At 33.8% G+C, this 23,481-nt stretch overlaps 1 protein-coding gene and 1 non-coding gene across 2 annotated transcripts; one reads left to right on the forward strand and one right to left on the reverse strand.

Moving 5' to 3' along the window:
- Positions 1-726: 726 nt before the first annotated feature.
- On the forward strand, positions 727-2,357 carry LOC108210372 (putative F-box protein At3g23960). Its single transcript, XM_017381620.2, has one exon. It carries the CDS (start codon positions 765-767, stop codon positions 2,082-2,084), a length of 1,320 nt encoding a protein of 439 aa, XP_017237109.1. The 5' UTR covers positions 727-764; the 3' UTR covers positions 2,085-2,357.
- Positions 2,358-16,803: 14,446 nt separating this feature from the next.
- LOC135151894 (small nucleolar RNA R71) lies at positions 16,804-16,910 on the reverse strand. The gene has a single exon (XR_010290801.1). It is a non-coding gene; the product is annotated as a small nucleolar RNA R71 (small nucleolar RNA).
- Positions 16,911-23,481: the final 6,571 nt, after the last annotated feature.

Genomic DNA, 23,481 nt, shown 5'->3' on the forward strand with positions numbered 1-23,481 from the left:
TTCAAAACCAGACTTGCAACCAAAACTATGGACGGTCAGTGGCTTTAATGGTTTTGAGTAAAGAGGTGGTTTTGTTGTCATCTGAGTCATCATCAATTATGTTTTAATAATAATAAAAATAATTTTTATTTTCAATAAATTATTGACTCATCCAAAATAATTTAAAATATTAAACTTTAACTTTCTCTCAAAATCTAGATTAAACGCTTTCAATTTTAAATAAATTATAAATTCAAATTATTATATTAAAATTTTTATGAAAATTTTAATCGAATACCCCTCCTCGAACCTACTGACATCAAGACTTGAAAACTATGGGCTGAAGTGATGATGGAGGTGGTATTCTTCTGAAACACAAAATTGTTTTGTCAATATCGAGGTAAATTTTGCACCCCTCCACTCCAAGTTATTAGTAATTTTTATATACACACGTTAATTATGATTAATTATTGACTTTTCGAACTGATTAAATATATAATTATTTAATTAATATTTAATCTTATTTAGTTATTAAATTATAAAAGAAAACGAACTCTTTTTGATAAATAGATTCAAATAAAACTAAATTTGTCGAACTTTGAAGAATAAAATCATGGATTCTATATACAATTAAATACATATTTTCCCCAATTATATGTAAGTATAAGTATATGATTACAAAGATAATTTGTCTATTAAATATATTTAATTAATAATGCCTTTTCGCATACCTATGCTATATGCGGTACCTCTCATATGTGATAACGAAATTTTATTAACTAAAGATGTTATTACGCGTTCGGCGAAGAAAGCCATCCATATCAAATATAACAAAAATGGGTTCAAAGAAGGAAAAACAACTGCCGGAAGATGTACTTTTCAGCGACATCTTCACAAAACTCTCCGCTAAATCCGTTCTCGCTCTAAAACCCGTGAAAAAATCTTGGTACTCTTCCATAAAAAACCCTGAATTCGTGGATCGATTCCTCGCTAACTCCTTCAATCGCCCCGATGGAACCTCTTTGTTGTTGACAACACACGACCAGGCCTCCGGCCAGCAGTACTTCATCTCGTCGACCACCGATGAAAGACTCGACAGCCGCCCCGTTTGTTTGCTGTCTGTGTTGGAAACTGGTGCTGAGCTTTCTGTTTCGCAGAATGTTAATGGTATGTTTCTTGTTCATACTCGGCCCCACGAGACTTTTTATCGAGACCGTGTTGATGATGTTTATGTGTTTAATCCGAGTACTAGAGAGTATTTGTCACTGCCCCCTTTGCCTAATCGTGCTAGTAAGACATGGCCTGGGAGTAATATGAATATGATTTCGTATTTTTTCGGGTTTGATGTGGGGAGTAAGGATTATAAGGTTGTGGGTGTTTGTTGTGATGTGGGTGCTCCGGGGTTGAGGGTTGAAGGGGAAGTTGAATTGGGGATTTTCGGGTTGGCTGGAGGTTTGAAGGCGTGGAGGGTGGTTAATGTGGATGTTCCGGTGAGTTTTAACCCGTGTACACCTGGGATTTGTGTTAATGGCGCGATACATTGGTTGGTTAAGGATAAACGGGTGATTCTTGCTTTTGATCTTGGTCTTGAACGGTTTCGTGTGATTAAGTTGGGAGATGGGATTGGTATTGATACCTTGTTGGGTGATGCTGATGGAGATGGATATGGTAATGATGGTGAGGAGGAGGAGGAGGATGATGATGACAGGGAGGATGAATTTGAAGAGGAAACGAGTGTGTGGCCTTGTTTGATTCAGGTCGGAAGTTACTTGGCTGTTTTGGAATACGATGATGTTGAGTTAAGGATGTGGGTGTTGAAGGACTATCAGAATGAGCAATGGGTGATGGAGAGCATGGATTATCCGTATGATTGGAACTTGATGCATGCTCTGCCTTGTGGTAGTAGCCATACTAGTGAGTTCTTTCTTTGCTTAAATCACAATACTGGTTCATCTATTCCGAAAATTGTTTGTTGTGATATGGAAAGGAGTACTTATAGAAGGATTAATTTTGTTGAACAATTTGAAAAGATTGATTCCAGTACTGTAAGTGTGTCTCTTGTGGGTTGTTATCCTGAAAACATTATGCCGCTGCCTAAGATATGACTACCTGGGAGGAGGAACTTGAAACTATTTTGCTTGATACTCTCTATTAGGAATGTGCTTAGCTCGCCTGCTTAACCTTGAAGATGTCATTCAGCAACGTTTTTTTGGAGGTACTGTTCGTATGTTTGTTAATATTGCCTTTTGAGCTAATTGATGGTATGCAACTCAGAGTGTATGTGAAAGCTTATAGTAGCCTGATATGTACCTCTTGTATGTTTGTTAATATTATGCTTGTATTTTGTGGAAGTAATGTGGTTACTGCTGTTTTCTATTCTTCTGTTGTCGACCCCTTTCCCACCATTCTATCCCTTTCCCTATCGAGTTGGTAGGGTTTGTGTTAATACATCGAATCACAACTTCTTATTACTTCGTCATGTTTTTGTAAAGAGCAAGTCTAATTCCAGATGCAAAATGAATATAGCTATTGTTATAACATGGCCCAAAAAAAGTGTTTTCTGTTCCTAAATTTTGGACTTGCACTCCAATGCATTTTGTAACATAATATTCCAAATTTGCAGAACATTTGTCCATTTCTCATCTTTCAACGAAGTACATCAACTTGCATTTCATTTATACAGAATGATGATGTGCCTAGGATGCATAACAGAAATCCATCCGGAAACTGATCTTTATTTGCAAATTTGGTACCAACTATATAAGGATTTTGCATCTAAATATGCAACCGTTTCAGAGGCGTTTTTCTGCTATTTAGGTCCAAATTATATGGCAATACAATCAAGTTTAGCATTCCATTACTTTAGAGCAAGTTCAACATATAGTAATGGCAAGTCGTAGTGCTTTCAACAATATCCTAATAAATAGTCATAGTAATTTATGACGTCATTTTATTGTATAAATTCTTAAGTGCCTCGTGATTATGTATTATTAAAATAATAATATATTAAAATTATTATTACAAGGAAGGAAAAATATGGTTGGAAAGAGATGTGCTAAAATGGAGAGATTTGAATTTTTTTTATTGATAAATATGATTTAGAACATATCAGTGATGTCTTAAATATAAGACAATTATTAAACGTCATGGTGTTGCCATTTGAATATGAGATAATTCTTAATGTCTTAAATATAAGACAATTCTTAAATGTCATGGTGTTGCCATTTGAATATGAGATAATTCTTAAATGTCATAGTGTTTTAAGACAGAGTGGGACATCGTTAGAGAACCAATATTTTCAAAGGTCTTGAATTTTAGTTTAGGATATTGTTGGATTCAAATGTCATAGTGTTTCAAGACAGAGCAGGACATTGTTAGAGAACTAATATATTCAAAGGTATTAAATTTTATTTTAGGACAATGTTGGATTTGTTAAGTTGTCGTGTGCAATGTTGTTAAAATCGCGATTAACCGCCCATCGCGATTTGATGAGGATTTCACAAGTTGCGTTTGAGCGATTTTGCACGATTATGAAATTGGCTAAAAATTACGATTACTCACAAAAACTTGCACTAAAAATTGCAAAAACTCGCAATAATATAAAAAGACTAAAATATCCTTTAGTTAAAAAAAACTCTAATTTCTCTTGACCCTCTTTTTTTACCTCTCTGTGCGTCAACACTTTTTCTTCGATATCCTTGTAGTATATATTTAGCTTATATGTTGAATTTTAAATAATGTTTTCAACATTTGTTAGGTGTTTAATTAAATTTCTCTTAAACATTACTCTCTTAAAAGGTACTGATCACTCGGGCCATAGTTAAAAATGGCTCGAAGTGTTGACATTGGATGGAAACATGTGAATCAGTGGGAAAAGACAAGTCAAAAATCCAATGATCGTTTTGCAAACGTACTAAATGTTATTGAAACATGGGAATTAGGCGGGAAAAGACAAGTCAAAAGTTCAATGTTCGTTTTGCAAACATATTAAATGTTATCTATTGATAGTTTGATATTTTTATGCAATATTTTCAGTGTGTTTGAGACTAGAGGAGAGCATGGGTTAGTTCGGCTCGGTTTCCAGATAAAACCGGAACCGCAACCATATATCTTCGGTTTTTAAAATCGAAAACAGAAACTGCCCGTTCGGATTCGGTTTCGGTTTAAAAAACCTCGGTTCGATGATACTGGCTCTGTTTCGGTTAAACTGAAACCGACAAATATAAAAATGAAAGACAATATACAAACGAGACAAATTTATGCGCATAATTTGTGAAATTTGACCCTCATACTAATCTACTAAACTAAGGTTGCTGACATAATTATCTAGCTTAAAGAAGAGATGGACGATGGTGAGATTAAGCCTAATATGAATGCTTACCGGATTCTGATATCCCTATATTGAGTTGTGAAATTATAACTTATACTAACAAAACCAAATGTCAAGTCAATAATTTGAAGCACAACTAGAAAATTCAAAGCCAGGATTTCGCATCATGTGGAAGAAATTAACACTAGCCCAATTTATAAAATATAATATATTCATTTTTTTGAAATTATTTTTAAATTCATATAATATACATATATATATATATATATATATATATATATATATAATATATACATATATATATATACATATATATATATATATATATATATATATATATATATATATATATATATATATATATATATATATATATATATATATATATTAGTTCCTGTTGCCTCTTCTGCATAGTATTTCTACACAGTTTTGAAATCACCCTTCAGATTTGTTCAATTTACAACTTCTGCCGCTCTCTCTTTGAGTTATGCTGCTGACACGTATCTGCAGCACGTGGTTTCTAAATACTTGCTGCCAAGTCACATACTGCTGTTTCAACTTTCAATACATAGGCATGCATACAAACCAATCTACTCTAACATGTACTCTTAACTATGACTATTAATATTTTTAAACATTAAATCATTAAATCATAAAGCTTTCTCTTTACGCTTCCGGAATGAAGCTGGGAACAAACTTCCTAGAGAAGACATTGCTCCGCCGGCTGCTCTACGTCCATGCCTACTGTCTCTTATTTTGAATTAAATAGCAAACTTTAATCAGTATTTTATAACACACGTGCATTTAGAAATCATAAATCATAAAATTTGATTTTAGGATATATATATATATATATATATATATATATATATATATATATATATATATATATATATATATATATATATATATATATATATATATATATATATATATAGAGTTCTACTCCACTACAAACCCTCTTATTCTACAAACAAAAAACCATGCTGCAATATTACTAAATTATAAACACAATATCACTAAATCTTTTAACAACCCCACCTCCATCTCCATCTTCTCAAACTCTGTCTTCACTCTCGGCAACTCCATGTCCGCTGCTCCCTCCACATCTGCCACCTCCTGCCGCCTCGTTCACGACTGCTATCTCTCCACTCCGCCTCCACCATCACTACCAACAACGTCCACCCCACCTTTACCGCCCCTTCCACCACCTTCACAGATCTCCACCTCCGTTGTCACACCCAGGCCAACACTACCGCCCTGATTTCACCATCATCTTCACCAACTCTGCCCCTCCCTCCATCACCATCCTCGCCCACTCTCCGTCATCATCACCTTCATCCTCTCTCTGCCATCACCACCTCCATCCTTTCCCTTCCCCTCGCCTGATCATTTCTCGACGATCTCTCTCTCTCTCTCTCTCTCTCTCTCTCTCTCTCTCGTGGATTATAACGTTGGTAAAGCTTTAATATACCTGTTGATACATCTACAGAAATCGATGATTTCTACTGTACAAATTAGTGATATGCACTTCAGAAATTAGTGATTTTCTCTTTGCGAAATGGTGATTGTGTTCCAAAAACTAGTGATTTCTCCTATAAAATTAGTGATTTGTTCAATGAGACTTCAAAACACAGAGTAATTACTTAGAACTCCGTGGAAACACTCTTAATTAGCAGACTTAGAGAGAAGAAGACGATTAACACGAAAGAGATGGGGGTTTTGGTGTGAATATTAATTATGTTGTATGTATTGTGCGTGTATATCACTGGTTTAGACTCTAGAAAACACGCTAGCAGACTGTTTAGAAAGTGGATAGGTTAAAGTAATTGGGCTGGGCTGGTATTTGATTGGATTGGGCTGTGGTTTTTAGTTTTTATTTAGAGGGTGGTTTGTATTTGATCATGAGCCTATATATATATATATATATATATATATATATATATATATATATATATGGGGTTGTTATACAGCCACCGTTGGATAAGGAGCCACCAAATGAGAGCCGTTTGATGTTAAAATCTCCCCGCAATGAAACATTGCAGGTAGAGGCGGCCATTCGGGCGGGCCGGTGCGGTTCGGGCCGGTTTAGGCGGTTTCTGAACCGTCGCCGGTGAAACCGTAACCGGCACGCCAAGACTAGCGGTCCGGTCCGTGCCGGGCCGGGCTGGAGAAAACGAAATTCGTAACCGTGTTATACGGTTTACACGGGTGAAACGGTTCGACGGTTCGGGCCGGTTAATACGGGTTCGCGGTTCGCGGTTCATAATTCGAGGGTTCATCACTCATCAATTGTGTCTGTGTCACAATCACTTACTATCACTGTGTGCTGCTTTTTGTTTTTTTTTTTAATTTTAATTTTATTTTGTTTTATAATAACAGGTAAATTTTTAATAATTCTTTAATTTTATAATTTAATAATAAAGTTTTATATAATATTAATTTTGGAAATATTCTTGTTAAGTATTATTATGTAATTAATTATCAATAAATTGTAAACTAATAAATAATTACCTAAATTTAAAAACTAAACCGAAGTAAAATTAACTAAATTATTTTTTTAAAAATAAAATTCCTAAATTTAAAAATCTAACCGAATTAAAATTAACTAAATTATATTTTTAAAGAAAATTACCTAAATTTAAAAACTAAAACAAAATAAAATTAAGTAAATTATTTTTATAGTTAACGAAATAAATTAATATTTGTTTCCCAGAATTAATATACCATGCACTTTTTATATATACTAAGTGAAGTAAGAAAACAGTAGCACCTTAGCCGAAAAATAGAAAACTTTGGCCTTTAATATAATTATGTGCAGCAGGTAGGTGACCGTGATTCTGCGGTTCCACGGTTCAAACCGCGGTTCCGCGGTTCCACGGTTTCAATCTGGCCGGTTTCGCGGGTTCCAGCGGTTTCGGGCCGGTTACGGTTCGGTTCTTCATTTCTCAACCCGTATTCGGCACGTGCTTAGTATCGGTTCGTGCCGGTTTCGAATCGGCCCGTGTTTAGACGGTTCCGGGCGGTTAAAAACCCGGTTCGGGGGGTGTCGGTTCAGTCGGTTCGGCCCGTTTGGCCACCTCTAATTGCAGGGACTGAAGTACCCGCAATGAAACAATGCGGGGCATCTAGTACCCGCAATGAAACATTGCGGGATCTGTAGTACCCGCAATGTCATTGCGGGGTCTTTGGTACCCGCAATGATACATTGCGGGGGATCTTTTTGAAAACCTCCACTTTCCTCCTGCCGTAAATACCCTTCTACAGGTTCCTTCTCCATTTTAATTAAAACTTTTGCTTTGTAATTGAGATGAATTTATTTATTATATTGTTTATATTAATATGTGTATTTTCTTTTAAATATTAAATAATATAACCTACTTATTCATTATATTATATATATTAAAAATATTTTCCGTTTAAATTTTAAATAATATAAACTATTTATTTATTATATTATTTGAATTAAAATAGATAATTTCATTTGAACTTTAATAATATAAACTATTTGAATAAACTAAAAGTTTTTAAAACACCCCGCAATGAGATATTGCGGGGATTTGAAACTGGTTTTAGTTTAGACTCGTCTTCTTTTTCTCTTTCAATTGAACCGTCCCTAATGAGTGCAAATCCAAATAATATATTTTGGTAGTGACGGTTAACCCCCGTGATAGGTATGAAAGGCATACAATACCTATTAGCCCAATAAGTTGAGTTGAATGTAACCATATCACCAAAATTCTTGTATGCATTTTAATATATAGTAAAATTCATTTATTATTGAATTTTATATACAAGTATATATATCTTTGAAATGGATCCAGAGCAAGGAAATTTCCACTGTCAAACTGGTATTACTATCTCTCATATACCTGTAAGGTGCGGGTGTTCGAATCTAACTGTGTGTTTTGTATGTATAACATACTCCCCGCAATGATTCATTGCGGGGTGTCTTTTGAAAAAAATCCTCCCCGCAATGAATCATTGCGGGGTGTCTTTTAAAAAAAAAATTCTCCCCACAATGAATCATTGCGGGCTATCATTTTTATAAAGCACTCCCCGCAATGACTCACGGTGGGTGTCTTTTGGAAAAATAAAGAGTAAAATACAATGCGTGTACACCAAGTTTGCCAAATATCCGATGTGTGTACCTGCACTTTCACATATTGCAATGTGTGTACACAGAGTTTTTGAATCGCTACAGTTCGTGTACAAGCGTTAGTTTGGTGACTAACGGCGTTAGTCATAGTTTAAAGAGATGAGTAACCAAATTGCATTTTTGACATGTAACGGTTATATCACCAATACAACCCGTAACCCATGATCAAACCCGATAGAATCTTCCCCAAAATCAACAAACCCTGTACACGTCTTTCTTTTCACAAGTAGTTTCAGAAATAAAAACAAAACATGACAAATGTGTGATGCAAGAACAACACATGTTCTTTAGAGAATAAATACTTGATATTCCCTCCCTTTGGAAATATAGGTCGCTTGACATTTTTTGCACGCAATTCTAAATGCTTTGACCACATGCTAAAAATCATTGTTTTTTAAAAAAAAATTTGAATAAAAATATATATATATATTTTTATTCAAAAAAAGAAATTTTCAAAAATAATGATTTTTAACATGCGGTCAAAGAACTTAAAAATACGTTCAAAAAAGTCAAGCCATCTATATTTCAAAACAGAGGCAGTATGATTTTAACAACAATTAATACAATGATATCCCCCGACAGTGCTAGGATTCATGATGAATCTGGTATGAAAAATTTATTAACAAAATTTCACCAACATAACATTTAAACTGGTTTTTAAGAGAATCAAAATAAATACTCCTAAAAAAAGAAGAATCAAAATAAATAATTTTTTCGGTACGGTTTAGATTTTTGTTTCTTAATACTGAATCATTCATAAACTGATAAAAATAAAAAAATAGAAATAATTAAAAAAAAACTTAGATCAAGAGTAGGGTTAGATATCAAAATTATTTTTTCAAAAAATTTCTCCCGCAATTTTATTGATAAAATTAACATAAAAGCGATAGGGATAAATATCAAGTTGGTGACTCGTTTTGTCCAAATGTATCAATTGAGTCACTGATTCCCAAATTGACTCAAATGAGATATTCATTTGAAAAATTTGTATCAAAAATATCACTCTATCGTTAGTCGAAATTTTGAAAGTATTATATATTGAGTTTCGCACATTTTTTATGAATGATATTACATCCAAATGAAAGATTCCAAGTCCTACTATTTTCACTAGTATTTTTAGATTTTTAAAATTTTATCAACTATTTATTTTTAATTTTTTGATTGTTTTATTTGATTTAAATAAAAATAAATAAGAGATAAATTTTTAAAAATCTAAATATATTATCTAAAATACTTGATATTTATCCCAAAAGCGATAACACAGTTTGGTATATGTAGACTCTGTCATTTTCACAAGAACTCGATCATGATGATCAGGCAACAACCTATATATTACTCTCTCCGTTCCTTATCATTAGTCGCTTTGACTATGTGCACGTAATTTAAGGCGCCCAAAAAATATACTTCTACGCATTATTTTCAACTTTTCTTTTTCTAAATAAAAGTTTAACATTTATATTTTTATTCAGAAAAAGAAAATTTGAAAAATAATGTGTAGCGATATATTTTTTTTGCACCTCAAAATACATGCAAAAAGTCAAAGCGACTAATATATAAGAACGGGGGAGTACTCTGGAGTCAAAACCTCTCGGACGATAAAACTATGTACAAAGGAAGACGCATACTTTATTTTCCTTCGCCACCAGATTAAACTTGAAACTACTCCCTCCGTCTCTAAATACTTTTCCTGTTTGTACTTTTCACGTTTGCCAACACGCATTTTTGATCGTTAATATCTTTCATTTCGTAGTAGCATTAAATATAAAAACTTTATCGTATTTAAGTACTTGTGAATACAAATCTAACAAGATCACTCATGATTATATTTAATTTTATAGATTAGATGTAAATTAGTAATTTGTCTCATGTTATGAACAGTACCGACATCACAAACAAGAAAAGAAAAAAGAAACGGAGGGAGTACCATTTTTTTCTTTATTTATAAACGGAGTGATCTGTTTTTGACGGATGTACACGTATCGCACGTGACTCCAAACTCTGTACACACGCATTGGTATATATGAAAATGTAGGTACACAGATTGAATATGTCGGAAATTTGGAGTACACAAGTTGTATTTTACTCAAAAATAAACTATCCACCTCACCCAATCACCTTTTAAATGAAGATTTAACTCCCCGCAATGATTCATTGCGGGGTACATATAACCGAACCGAATAACCGAAATAATTTCGGTTCGGTTAACCGAAATTTATTTTTCGGTTCGATTTTCGGTAGCGAAATTTCCATTTTTCGGTTTTTCGGTTATTCGGCTTTTTAACCGCGGTTAACCGAATTTTTATTTACTTTTAAAAAAATTAATATTTTTATTAATAATATAGTATGGTTATGTCTGTGACCTAAACCTACATACTTAATTAGCCGCTTACAACAGGAGTTAAGGTTCAAGAATGGTGATTGGTGGTGATTCAGACTTCAGAGTGAGCAAGATGGCATGTTTAAATGTTTTAGCTACTGACCTGCTGTGATTGCATAGTTGCTTTTTAGCTGCTTGAGGAATTTTTTTTTTGATTTGGAATGTAAACTGCAAACTCAAGTAGTTAAGTCTGCCGTTGGTGATTCACTTTGTTAATGTGCTGCAAGTCTTCCACGGCAAGAAACATGCTTATCTTCATTTTATGTTAGTTATTTTCAGATTTTCATACAACATTTAAGAATTTCGGTTAGTAAATTCGATTTTCGGTTTTAACCAAAATTTAAAATTCGGTTCGGTTATAAACCGATATTAATTCGGTTTGGTTTTCGGCAGAGATTTCATAAATTTCGGTTTCGGTTAACCGAAAAAAAATTCGGTTTCGCTTTCAGTTAACCGAATGCACAGCCCTACATAATCCCCACAATGTTTCATTGCGGGGATGAAAATTTTATAAACTATCCCCGGTATGCTTCATTGCGGGGAGGATAATATTACTTATTTCATTCAAAATATTAGAAAAAGTTTAATATATTGTAAGAATTTACTCGACTTTAGCTAGAAAATGTTAATATATGTATTCTACTTTTTTTTAAAGAAATATATGTATTCTTACTAATATTTAACTAATTTAAATATCATTTATTAATAATTTAGATATTTTTCTTTGATTTGCATTTGTTTGAGTATATTTGAAAACACTACTTGTACATACGAGAATTGGAAAAAGTTAATAATTTGTCAAAAATTATTAAATTCTAGCAAAAAAATACTAATTATATGTGTTCTTACTAATATTCAACCAATTTAAGTGATGTTTATTCATAATTTCGATATTTATCTTTGATTTGAATACGTTCGAGTATATTTGAAAATACTGCTAGTACATTAGAGAATCGGAAGAACTCAATAATTTGTAATAAAATAATGCAACTTTAGCTACATAATATTAATTAACCTTAAAAGAACATGTGAACAACATAGTTCAAACATGTGTTCGATATATTTAAGAAACAAGCAATAATATTCAAATAAGTTAAATTATCCGTATAACAAAGAGGCATAAAAGAGTCGATAAGATAAAAATATAAAGAAATTATATAGAAAATTATTTCTATATTATAATAAGAAAAATCAAGATTTTCTCAGTATTTCTAACCTTGACAATATTTTCAATTTAATTTAACAATGTTAAATGATAACAATTTAATGTAATAAATTGTACAGGGCATATAATATGTGAAAGGAGGGGTAAAAGGGTCCAGAGAATAAAAAGAGACTCCGCGCAATGAAACATTGCGGGGACTAGCATACCCGCAATGTTTCATTGCGGGGCCTAGTATACCCGCAATGTTTCATTGTGGGGTTGCAATGTTTCATTGCGGGGAGTCTCTTTTTCAACCGTAGGATCACAACAACGGATGGTTACGATTTGGTGGCTGAAAACCGCTCCTTATTCACCGGTGGCTGTGGACCGGTTTCCATATATATATATATATATATATATATATATACTATACTATTAAAGCCGAAACATTAAAAGTTTGGTCGGTCGGTCGGTACTTGGGCCAAAATACGGTCCTATCTATATAACCAATTATTTTGGGCCTATTTATATAAATAATTATTCTTTTTAATCTGGACCAAAGTACGGGCCTATCTATATAACCAATTAATAATAATCCTTTTAAAACTGAAACATTAAAAGTTTGGTAGGTCAGTACTTGGGTCAAAATACGGGTCTATCTATATAACCAATTATTCTGGGTCTATCTATATAACCAATTATTCTTTTTAATTTGGGCCATAGTACGGGCCTATCTATATAACAAGATAATCCTTTTAATTGAAATATTTTTTTTTATATTTTTGACTAAAAAACTCAATCTTCTAAAATAACATTGAGAAACATGGTAATTACTTTTTTAACTAAAATATATTATCTTTTTATAAATTTTCCAACTAAAAAATTAATCTTTTACAATTAATACGGACATGGGCGACATATTTATACGTAAAGATGTGTGCCAAAAGTCTAAAAGTCAAATAATAAAAAATAGAGGGAGTATTATTATATTGGTCGGGCGGTCGGTACTTGGGCCGAAGTACGGGCCTATCTATATATAACCAATTATTCTTTTTAACTAAAATAAATTATCTTTTATATATTTTTTAGATAAAAAAAACTCAATCTTCTAAAATAATATCGAGCAACATAGTAATTGTCTTTTTAATCAAAACGCTTTATCTTTTTTAGATTTTCTAACTAAAAAAACCGAGTTTTTACAATTAACACGGGCGCCATATATATAAAAATATAATATCATTAAATATAATTATTAATAAATAACATGTGATATTATTCAACCAAAATACATTAATAACATTATTTTTAAATACTCTAATGATCTCATATTAAAAGAAATATTACAAATCTGTCATATACTATATATTATTACACTATTAAAGCCAAAAATAAAAATTCACTTGGTTGGTCAGTTAGTTGAGTTTGGTGAATCGTTTGGTATTCGACCCACGGAGCTCTTGAATTTATAACATGTTATAGTATATTTTTTTATTATCAATTAAACCAAAACATTAAATTTAGGTTAGTATGATGGGGAGATATTTGGTTTCATGCGTATGTTTTATACCATATTATTAATTATTAATAACAAAATATCAAAGGTTGATTGGTTAGTTTATATCTGAGTTTATAGGCCACCTTAAATTATAACATGTAAAAGAAAATATTTTAACATTCTCATTAAAATATATATGTTCGACCTAATTTTCAATTAGCCATTTGACGGACTTAACTATGAAGAATTTATCCAACTGTTAAGTAAAAAATTTATTAAACCATGTTATTCTATCATAATTTTATTTTTACAATAAAATTAGGTAACTTTAAAATATATATAATAAAATAACAAATATGTTAACCGCCCGTGCATTGCACGGGTTATAAGCTAGTATATATATATAGGCCAATGCTCAAAACAGAATACTCTTAAAAAAAGAACAACACAAAACACTTTAGAATCAAATGTAGAATCTTATCAAAAACTTGAATTAAATTCAAATTTTAAAGTGATTAACGTTTTATTATAAATAAAAATAGTATCCACCATGTTTAACAATAAATATAAATTAAAAATAACATGATTCTATGTAAAATAATCGTGCAAAAGATATATCTATATGATTCTATTCTGGATTCTATTATTGATTCTAATCTGGATTCTATAATATTTCATATTAATAACTTGGATGAGTTTGGATGTTAAAATTCATATATCAAGTTTAATTACTACTTAACTATGTAATTATAACCTTAACAAATCATTTTTTATGAAAAATGAAGTGTTATAATAGTGTTCTGTGTTGTTCTTTTTTTAAGGTGTTCTGTGTGGAGTGCAACCCTATATATATATATATATATATATATATATATATATATATATAGAGTTAAGTTCTATGGAGTACACAAAAACATTGGAGTATTGGAGTACAAGTCATAAATTTTTAGTTTAATCAAAAAAAATATCTTTGATTATTCAAATTTATACCTAATTTATCATTTATAAGTTGTCTTAAACGTAATTATCAATCAATCATTCATATCTTTCAATTTTAACAAATATTAAGATTATTGTTCTGCTTATTAGTTATATTGCAGAACATAATGTCCTCTGATTTATAAAAGTAATTGTTATATGTTTTGATTATAATGTTTATGTTGTAGAACATAATCTGCGGTTTATTGAATGTTTATAAATATTGTAGAACAGAAAAAATGAAGTTTAGATGACTAAATTATATTTTATTATATTTTGTACTCCAATACTCCAATTTTTTTTGTACTCCATAGAACTTAACTCTATATATATATATATATATATATATATATATATATATATATATATATATATATATATATTGATAAGTGGATTTCATATCCACTTGGAAGCTTTCATTTTGACTTAAAACGATGGAATGGCCACAAGCTTTTGGTGTTTTTGATATTTTTTAGTGTTGTGTTATGTAGGTTTCTTGGAAGGAGGATGAAGAGGAGAATCATAGCTTTCATTGAAAAAAAACGGTGAAGCAATCGGATGCCCGAGGAGAGAGTTATGGGCAAAGAAGCATTCTGCCACCGTGAGGCCCCGGCCTGAGATGTGAGGCCCCGGCCTGAGAATTCTGCCACTGTGAGGCCCCGGCCTGAGCTGTGAGGCCCCGGCCTGAGCTGTGAGCGGGATTTTTGGCCCGTTTTGACCGTTTTTGATCCGTTTGAAGGCCCGTTCGTTGGGGAAGTACAAGAAAGACTTGGGGTATTAAAAACATAACCTAGAATCATTCCAAGGAGCACGTGACGGCTACGGAGAAGATCAAGATCGAATTTCATAGTTTTTACTTTTGTAATTCTTCGAAGGAGGCGTAACTTTGGATGCTCATTCGGATTTGTTTCGAAACTCTTGCTTTACTCTTTTAATATTGTTTAGACTATTCCGTACCATGTTTACATTCGAACCCATGATGATGAGAAGTTCGATTATGAACTAATCATTATCGTGGGATTCTAGCGGATTTATACATGGATTTCAGTAGTTGATTTGCCTTAATTATTTGTGTGATGAATGTTTGATTTCTTCGTATTGGTTGTGCTTATTCTTCTTGGATGCGTAGCTAACATCTAAGTTGTGTGTTAATCTTTATTGAAGCGACAGTGGATATATTGATTTAGAACTTGCCATGCGAACATAGGATTATGTATTCGATATACATGATTAGTGGTGTGATTTTAACCATCTTGCATCGCCCTATGTAATCTTGATAGATAACTTGTTCTTCAACCGTTATGTTTTCAAATTCTATAGACATATAGGGTCTAAGTATAATTGGTGTCTGTTTACCTTCTATCTTAATTGTGGATGTGTAGCAGTATGGTGCACGTATAACGACAGTTAGCGTGTATCAGTTTCGTGTTATCTGATTAGTTATCAATCATCACATATCGATAAGGCATAACTCTGAAGGAAGTATATAATGAAGTTAGAATCCCATGTTTTATTCTCCATAGTAATTCGATTTTAATTCTCTTAGTTATAATTCGACTTAATTAGTTAATTTAGATAAAACCAACCGAATTTGTTAATTGTCCGAGCATTGAATAATAGCCATACATTGGTGCATAAGTGCATATTCTTGAATACACTAGTCTCTGTGGGAACGAACTGAATTTGATTCTTTACTACTTGTGACCACGTACGCTTGCGTGATTTTGTGCGAACAAGTTTTTGGCGCCGCTGCCGGGGACTCGGTGTTATATTTTAGTTTATGTGCTTGTCATTAGTGGTCGTTAAAGTTCAGTGACTTGGATTCTTTTCTCACTTTAGTTCGTTTGTGTGTGTTTCAGGTACTTGAGAGACGTGTATGCGAACACGTTCTCAGGCTCGTAAAGAAGCATTGGTTAAGGAAGAAACAGAAGTGAGTATTACAATGGATGATCAACCACCAGCAGTTAATGATACTAAGGCCCTTAAGGCTTTCTCTGAGCCGAAAATCAATGACATTCAGTCGAGCATTGTCAGGCCAGCGATTCAGGCCAACACTTTCGAAATCAAACCTAGCACTATTCAGATGGTACAGAACTCATTACAGTTTGGGGGTTCTCCGACAGAGGATCCTAATATGCATATTCGAGACTTCATTGAGATCTGTGACACTTTCAAGTTCAATGGTGTTACGGAAGATGCCATTAAATTGAGGTTGTTCCCGTTTTCTCTGAGGGATAAAGCTAAGGGATGGTTACATTCTCTTCCTGCAGGATCTATTACGACATGGGAGGATCTGGCTCAGAAATTTCTTTCTAAGTTCTTCCCTATGGCCAAAACAGCTGCAATGAGGAATGCTATCACTCAATTCTCTCAGTTGTCTGGTGAAACTTTATGTGAAGCTTGGGAACGCTACAAGGAGATGCTTCGAAAATGCCCACATCATGGGATGCCTGATTGGATGGTGATTAATTGCTTTTATAATGGCTTGGGTCCTCAATCGAGACCAATGCTCGATGCAGCATCAGGTGGAGCTCTATTGACTAAGAGTTATGAGGAGGCTTATGAGTTGATCGAGATGGTGGCTGCAAATGAATATCAGAATCCTACCCAGCGTCTTCATCAGGGCAAGGTAGCAGGGATTCTGGATGTTGATGCTACTACAGCCTTGACTGCGCAAATCAAGGCTCTTACTATGAAGATGGATTCTTTGGTAAACTTGGGGATTCAGCAGCCACCTTCAGTTTGTGAGCTTTGTGCGGGTACACATTCCACTGATCAGTGTGCCATATCTAGCGAGTCAGCTCAGTTTGTGAGCAATTTTCAGCGATCTCAGCAGCCAGCTCCGGCTACTTATCACCCGAATAATCGAAATCATCCGAATTTCAGCTGGAGCAATAATCAGAACTTCATGCCACAACAGTTTCAGCAGTTTCAGCAGCAAGGAGCTAGACCTTTCAACCCTTCTGGTTTTCAACAACAGTTTGCACCGAAGCAGCAATTCCATCCACCTGGATTCCAGCAACAAAATCATGGGGTGGCTGGACAGTCTTCCAACGAAAGATCTGAATGGGAAGAGATGAAATTAATGATTAAAAGCCAAGCAGTGTCAATCAAGACTTTGGAGAATCAGATTGGGCAGATTGCTAACGCGTTGATAAACAGACCACAAGGTTCGCTTCCTAGTGATACCGAGGCCAATCCGGGTAAGAAAGAGATGAAAGAACAGGTAAAGGCTGTCACCTTGAGGTCCGGAAAGGTTACAAAGGAAAAAGAATCAGCAACAGAGCAAAACGAGGAAGAGAGTGATCAAAAGGTTGAAACAACCGTGCTCTCATCTGAGTCTGATAGTGGAAAAAACTGTTGTTGAAGCTGACAAGAATAAAATCAACGAGGAAGCAAGCAAGGATTCAGCTGAGAAATCTAGCCCGAAAGTTGATATTGGGGTCAAGCAAGTATATCCACCTCCACCTTTTCCGAAGAGACTCCAAAAGCATAAGCTCGACAAACAATTCGCTAAATTTCTAGAGGTTTTCAAAAAATTACAAATCAATATACCTTTTGCGGAAGCTCTAGAACAGATGCCGAGTTATGCTAAATTCATGAAAGGTATTCTATCTCGGAAACTTAAACTTGAGGAATTGGAGAATGTAGCTTTGAACGAGGAGTGCAGTGCGGTGTTGCAGCAGAAATTACCTCCGAAGCTGAAAGATCCGGGAAGCTTCACAATCCCGTGTACCATTGGCAAGTTATCTTTCGAAAAGTGCTTGTGTGACTTGGGAGCTAGCATCAATCTGATGCCGTTGTCTGTCTTCAAGAAACTTGGGCTGCCGGAGCCGAAACCTACGAACATGTCATTACAACTGGCTGATCGGTCCATCACATACCCGAGAGGTATAGTGGAAGATGTCTTGGTGAAGGTGGATAAGCTCATCTTCCCTGCTGATTTTGTCATTCTAGACTTTGAGGAGGATGAGAGGATTCCCATTATCTTGGGAAGGCCGTTCTTAGCTACAGGCCGAACTTTGATCGATGTGCAAAAGGGAGAGCTTACAATGAGAGTTCAAGATCAGAGTGTCACTTTCAAAGTGTTCAACGCAATGAAATTTCCAACTGACGAAGAAGAATGCTTTAAGGTGGAGCCAATAGAAGCTGCAGCTCATCCAGAAATTGACCCAAGGCTGAAAACTGACATCTTGGAAAGGGTTCTAACAGGTGAAGCTGAATTCGGAGGTGAAGAGGAAGCAGAGCAACTTCAGTTCTTGAATGCATCTCCATGGAAGAGGAAGGTTGGTATTCCATTCAAGTCTCAAGGAGTAACAGAGCTTAAAAATATTCAGGAGCATCTTAAACCATCTATTGAAGAAGCTCCCATACTCGAACTCAAACTACCACCAGATCTCTTAAGTGATGTGCAGTTTAGAAGGCTGTCACGGCGCATAGATGACATGCATGACATTCACCGCCGTTTTGCAAAGGATTTGACTCAGGCTCTTGGGAGTGCTTTTCGAGCTATTGGTGTGGAGGTTGATTGGCCAGTGTTTGGAGATGGCATGGTATATTCACCACCTGATCCTCCACCCGAGGAGGGTGATCCACCCGACTTCTAGGTACATTCGATCCTTTTTATCACCTTCAATGAGGACATTGAATATTTTAAGTTTGGGGGTGGTAATCTAAGGACTAGTAGTAGTGTGTGTTCATATAGATTGCATGTTGCATATAGTTTAGCATATTATCGCATATAGTTGCATATTAGTTAGTTTTTTTTATATATATATGCTTGTGTTTAGTATGTGTTAGTAGTTGCATATAGTTGCATTTGCATGAATCTTGAAGTTGTTTTCCAAGTTGATGTCCTATGATGAGTTTATGTGCATAATTTCTTGGCAAGTAGTCTTGATCATATGTGACGCCTTGTAATTGGAAACTGCTTGTGTGAAAATTGTAATTACACTTATGCTCTAGAGATAAGACTTAGACTAACTTATTTCTTGAGTCCTTGCGTTGAGTCGGGCGTAGAGTTTGGAATATTCCCTTTTTGAACTTAGAGCTTGTAAATCTTAAGTTTGGGGGAGTTAAGGGATGAACACGCCTTTCAGAAAGAAAAAAAAGAAAAAAAAAAGAGAAAAAAAAAAGAGAATAAATTTATCAAGTACTCCTTTGAGATCAATGGGTAGAATGCAATGCCATGTGAAAGGGACGATCCATGTACTTGTGCTGGTATTAAGTGCAGATGTATTAGAAATAAGCAGTTTCTTGGTGACTTTTCACAACCCTTGATTACTGGAGAATTACTTGATTAAAAAAAAAATAGAATAAGCGGAGTCGAATGGCGGTCGTGACTCACTTGCACTGTGAAGCGTCCCAACCTTAGACTTAGCAAGAAAAGAAAAAAAAAATAGAAAAAATAGGAGAGGCATAGGAATTCTTTAGTGACCCTAAATTGTAGTTGACTCTTTAGTAAAGAAGTGTTTAAACCTGATTCTGATTAACGGTTCATAGTGAGGACTCTGTTGAAGTTTGATGGTCTTTGTTTTGTTTCACTAGAGAGCATGCTAGCACACACGATGCACTTCACACTTGTTAGTGGAAGAGAACATGGCTAATATGTGAAAGAGATGAATGCCGAGAATGTTGCATATTCTGAGGATTTCATGTTAGCAAGGATTACACTTCATGATTCGATTAGGTGTAGGCATTTAGTTGCATTCATGCATTTTATTAGTACTGTTTGTGTGTGTGTATATGCTTGAGGACAAGCATCGGTTTAAGTTTGGGGGTGTGATAAGTGGATTTCATATCCACTTGGAAGCTTTCGTTTTGACTTAAAACGATGGAATGGCCTCAAGCTTTTGGTGTTTTTGATATTTTTTAGTGTTGTGTTATGTAGGTTTCTTGGAAGGAGGATGAAGAGGAGAATCATAGCTTTCATTGAAAAAAAACGGTGAAGCAATCGGATGCCCGAGGAGAGAGTTATGGGCAAAGAAGCATTCTGCCACCGTGAGGCCCCGGCCTGAGATGTGAGGCCCCGGCCTGAGAATTCTGCCACTGTGAGGCCCCGGCCTGAGCTGTGAGCGGGATTTTTGGCCCGTTTTGACCGTTTTTGATCCGTTTGAAGGCCCGTTCGTTGGGGAAGTACAAGAAAGACTTGGGGTATTAAAAACATAACCTAGAATCATTCCAAGGAGCACGTGACGGCTACAGAGAAGATCAAGATCGAATTTCATAGTTTTTACTTTTGTAATTCTTCGAAGGAGGCGTAACTTTGGATGCTCATTCGGATTTGTTTCGAAACTCTTGCTTTACTCTTTTAATATTGTTTAGACTATTCCGTACCATGTTTACATTCGAACCCATGATGATGAGAAGTTCGATTATGAACTAATCATTATCGTGGGATTCTAGCGGATTTATACATGGATTTCAGTAGTTGATTTGCCTTAATTATTTGTGTGATGAATGTTTGATTTCTTCGTATTGGTTGTGCTTATTCTTCTTGGATGCGTAGCTAACATCTAAGTTGTGTGTTAATCTTTATTGAAGCGACAGTGGATATATTGATTTAGAACTTGCCATGCGAACATAGGATTATGTATTCGATATACATGATTAGTGGTGTGATTTTAACCATCTTGCATCGCCCTATGTAATCTTGATAGATAACTTGTTCTTCAACCGTTATGTTTTCAAATTCTATAGACATATAGGGTCTAAGTATAATTGGTGTCTGTTTACCTTCTATCTTAATTGTGGATGTGTAGCAGTATGGTGCACGTATAACGACAGTTAGCGTGTATCAGTTTCGTGTTATCTGATTAGTTATCAATCATCACATATCGATAAGGCATAACTCTGAAGGAAGTATATAATGAAGTTAGAATCCCATGTTTTATTCTCCATAGTAATTCGATTTTAATTCTCTTAGTTATAATTCGACTTAATTAGTTAATTTAGATAAAACCAACCGAATTTGTTAATTGTCCGAGCATTGAATAATAGTCATACATTGGTGCATAAGTGCATATTCTTGAATACACTAGTCTCTGTGGGAACGAACTGAATTTGATTCTTTACTACTTGTGACCACGTACGCTTGCGTGATTTTGTGCGAACATATATATATATATATATATATGCCAACATTCAAAAGAGGGACTCCTTATATGGAGTTACATAGCGCGCCACTATAATTTATCAATTTTATTATAAATTCTGTTATAGAATACATATAAAACGTGATTCTAATATAAAATACTATAAAATAAATCTATTTTAAGTAATTTAACACTTAAAATTTGATTAAAAAAAATATATTTTCGAAACTGATTCTACAACAAAATAATTCTGGATGATTATTATTCTGTTATAGAATCATGTTGAGATATTGCATAATTTTATATGATCTTTGGAATAAAATAATTGTATAACTTCGTTTTCAGTTTAATAATCAAAATTTGCAATTATATTTCATAAAAAATATAATAGAATATATATTATGTATATATTTATAATGTTGTGCTACGTAACTCCATATAAGAGGGTATGCTATGGAGTGCTACCCTATATATATATATATATATATATATATATATATATATATATATATATATATATATATATATGCTTACAAAGATAAAAACAATAAATATTAGTTTTTTCTGTTTTAAGATATATGTCGTTTGACTTTTAAACACGTTTTAAATTTTTTATTTTTAAAATCTTATTATCTTAAATTATAATCCTAATTATATATTTTATTTAGAAAATTTGAAAATAACAAATTTAACTACATGATCAAAGGATTTAGAAGTCCAGGTCAAAAAATTAAACAACTTATGTTTCAAAATAGATATAGTAATTAATTAATTAAGATTCAATATTATTTAGTGTTTGGTTGGGCTTATAACTCAGCTTATTAGTCGTAAATAGTTTATTCGTATTGTTTGTGTAACAATTTTTAAGTCAATTTCTCACTTCGAAGTCAAAATTTGAGAAATTGAAAATTCTAACAATTTTAAAAAGTTATTTTTATTTTCGAAAATTGATTTTATAAATATATAATAAGTACATTATAAAGAAAATTTGTAATAATTTATTATTATATTAATAATTTTTATATTCAAATTTTTATAACCAATAAATTCTAAACACCAAAAAATTCCAAACACATAATCCGCCCCCACTCAATCCGCCCCAGGCCCACCCGCACCCCCACTCAATCCGCCATGGGCCCGCTAGGGCCTCACCAAGGCTCCTCACAGGCCCTAGACAGGCTTAAAGAGCCAAACCTTGACCCCATCATGGTCCCACTGGGCCCCGACCCGGCCCTCTGAGGCCCTACTTAGACCCCGTCTAGGCCATCTGGGGGTCCATCCCCGGTCCCAAAACCTGCATCATTCTACTTAATCACATTGGTTTCTATTTAGTTTCTACTCTAGTAGTTTTTATTGGAGTAGGACTATATATGTGTGTGTGTGTGTGTGTGTGTGTGTGTGTGTGTGTTTAGTTGGTTCGGGTTTTCTCAGTTCGGTTTTAACCAATAACCGAAATCGAACCCATAACATCGGTTTGGTTTTTTATTTTTCAGTTTCGATTTCGAGCCGGTTTTTACCGGTTTCAGGTTTTTGGCTCAGCCCTATTTGAGACTATTATTTATATTTGAAACTAATATTAGAAGTAAAAATTTCTATACGATACATCATAGAGACATCAGGATGGCCTAATCTTTCATGCCAAAGTGTAAATGATTTTGAATCTATGAGTTTAAAAGCAATGACATTGTGTAACCCAATGGTTTTGATTTTCATCATATATAATTCCGAGAAAAGTGAGGGAAACTTTTCTAAAATTTTCTTGTTGCTAGAATTAGCAGAAGTAATAAGAAGATATCCTTTACCAGCCTTAGAAGTGGTTTTGATGTGAAAAGTGTTAAGTCTGATATCTTTAAAACTAAGAAGATTTATAGTGGACTTACTAAAAAATATGCATTTGGAATATGTACGTGTGTACCACTAGGTAA

Source organism: Daucus carota, chromosome 3 (assembly GCF_001625215.2).
Source record: "Daucus carota subsp. sativus chromosome 3, DH1 v3.0, whole genome shotgun sequence".
Lineage (NCBI taxonomy): Eukaryota > Viridiplantae > Streptophyta > Magnoliopsida > Apiales > Apiaceae > Daucus > Daucus carota.

Excerpts from the sequence above, each read along its gene's own strand:
- LOC108210372 (XM_017381620.2), top strand. The coding sequence starts at position 765 with ATGTTATTACGCGTTCGGCGAAGAAAGCCATCCATATCAAATATAACA.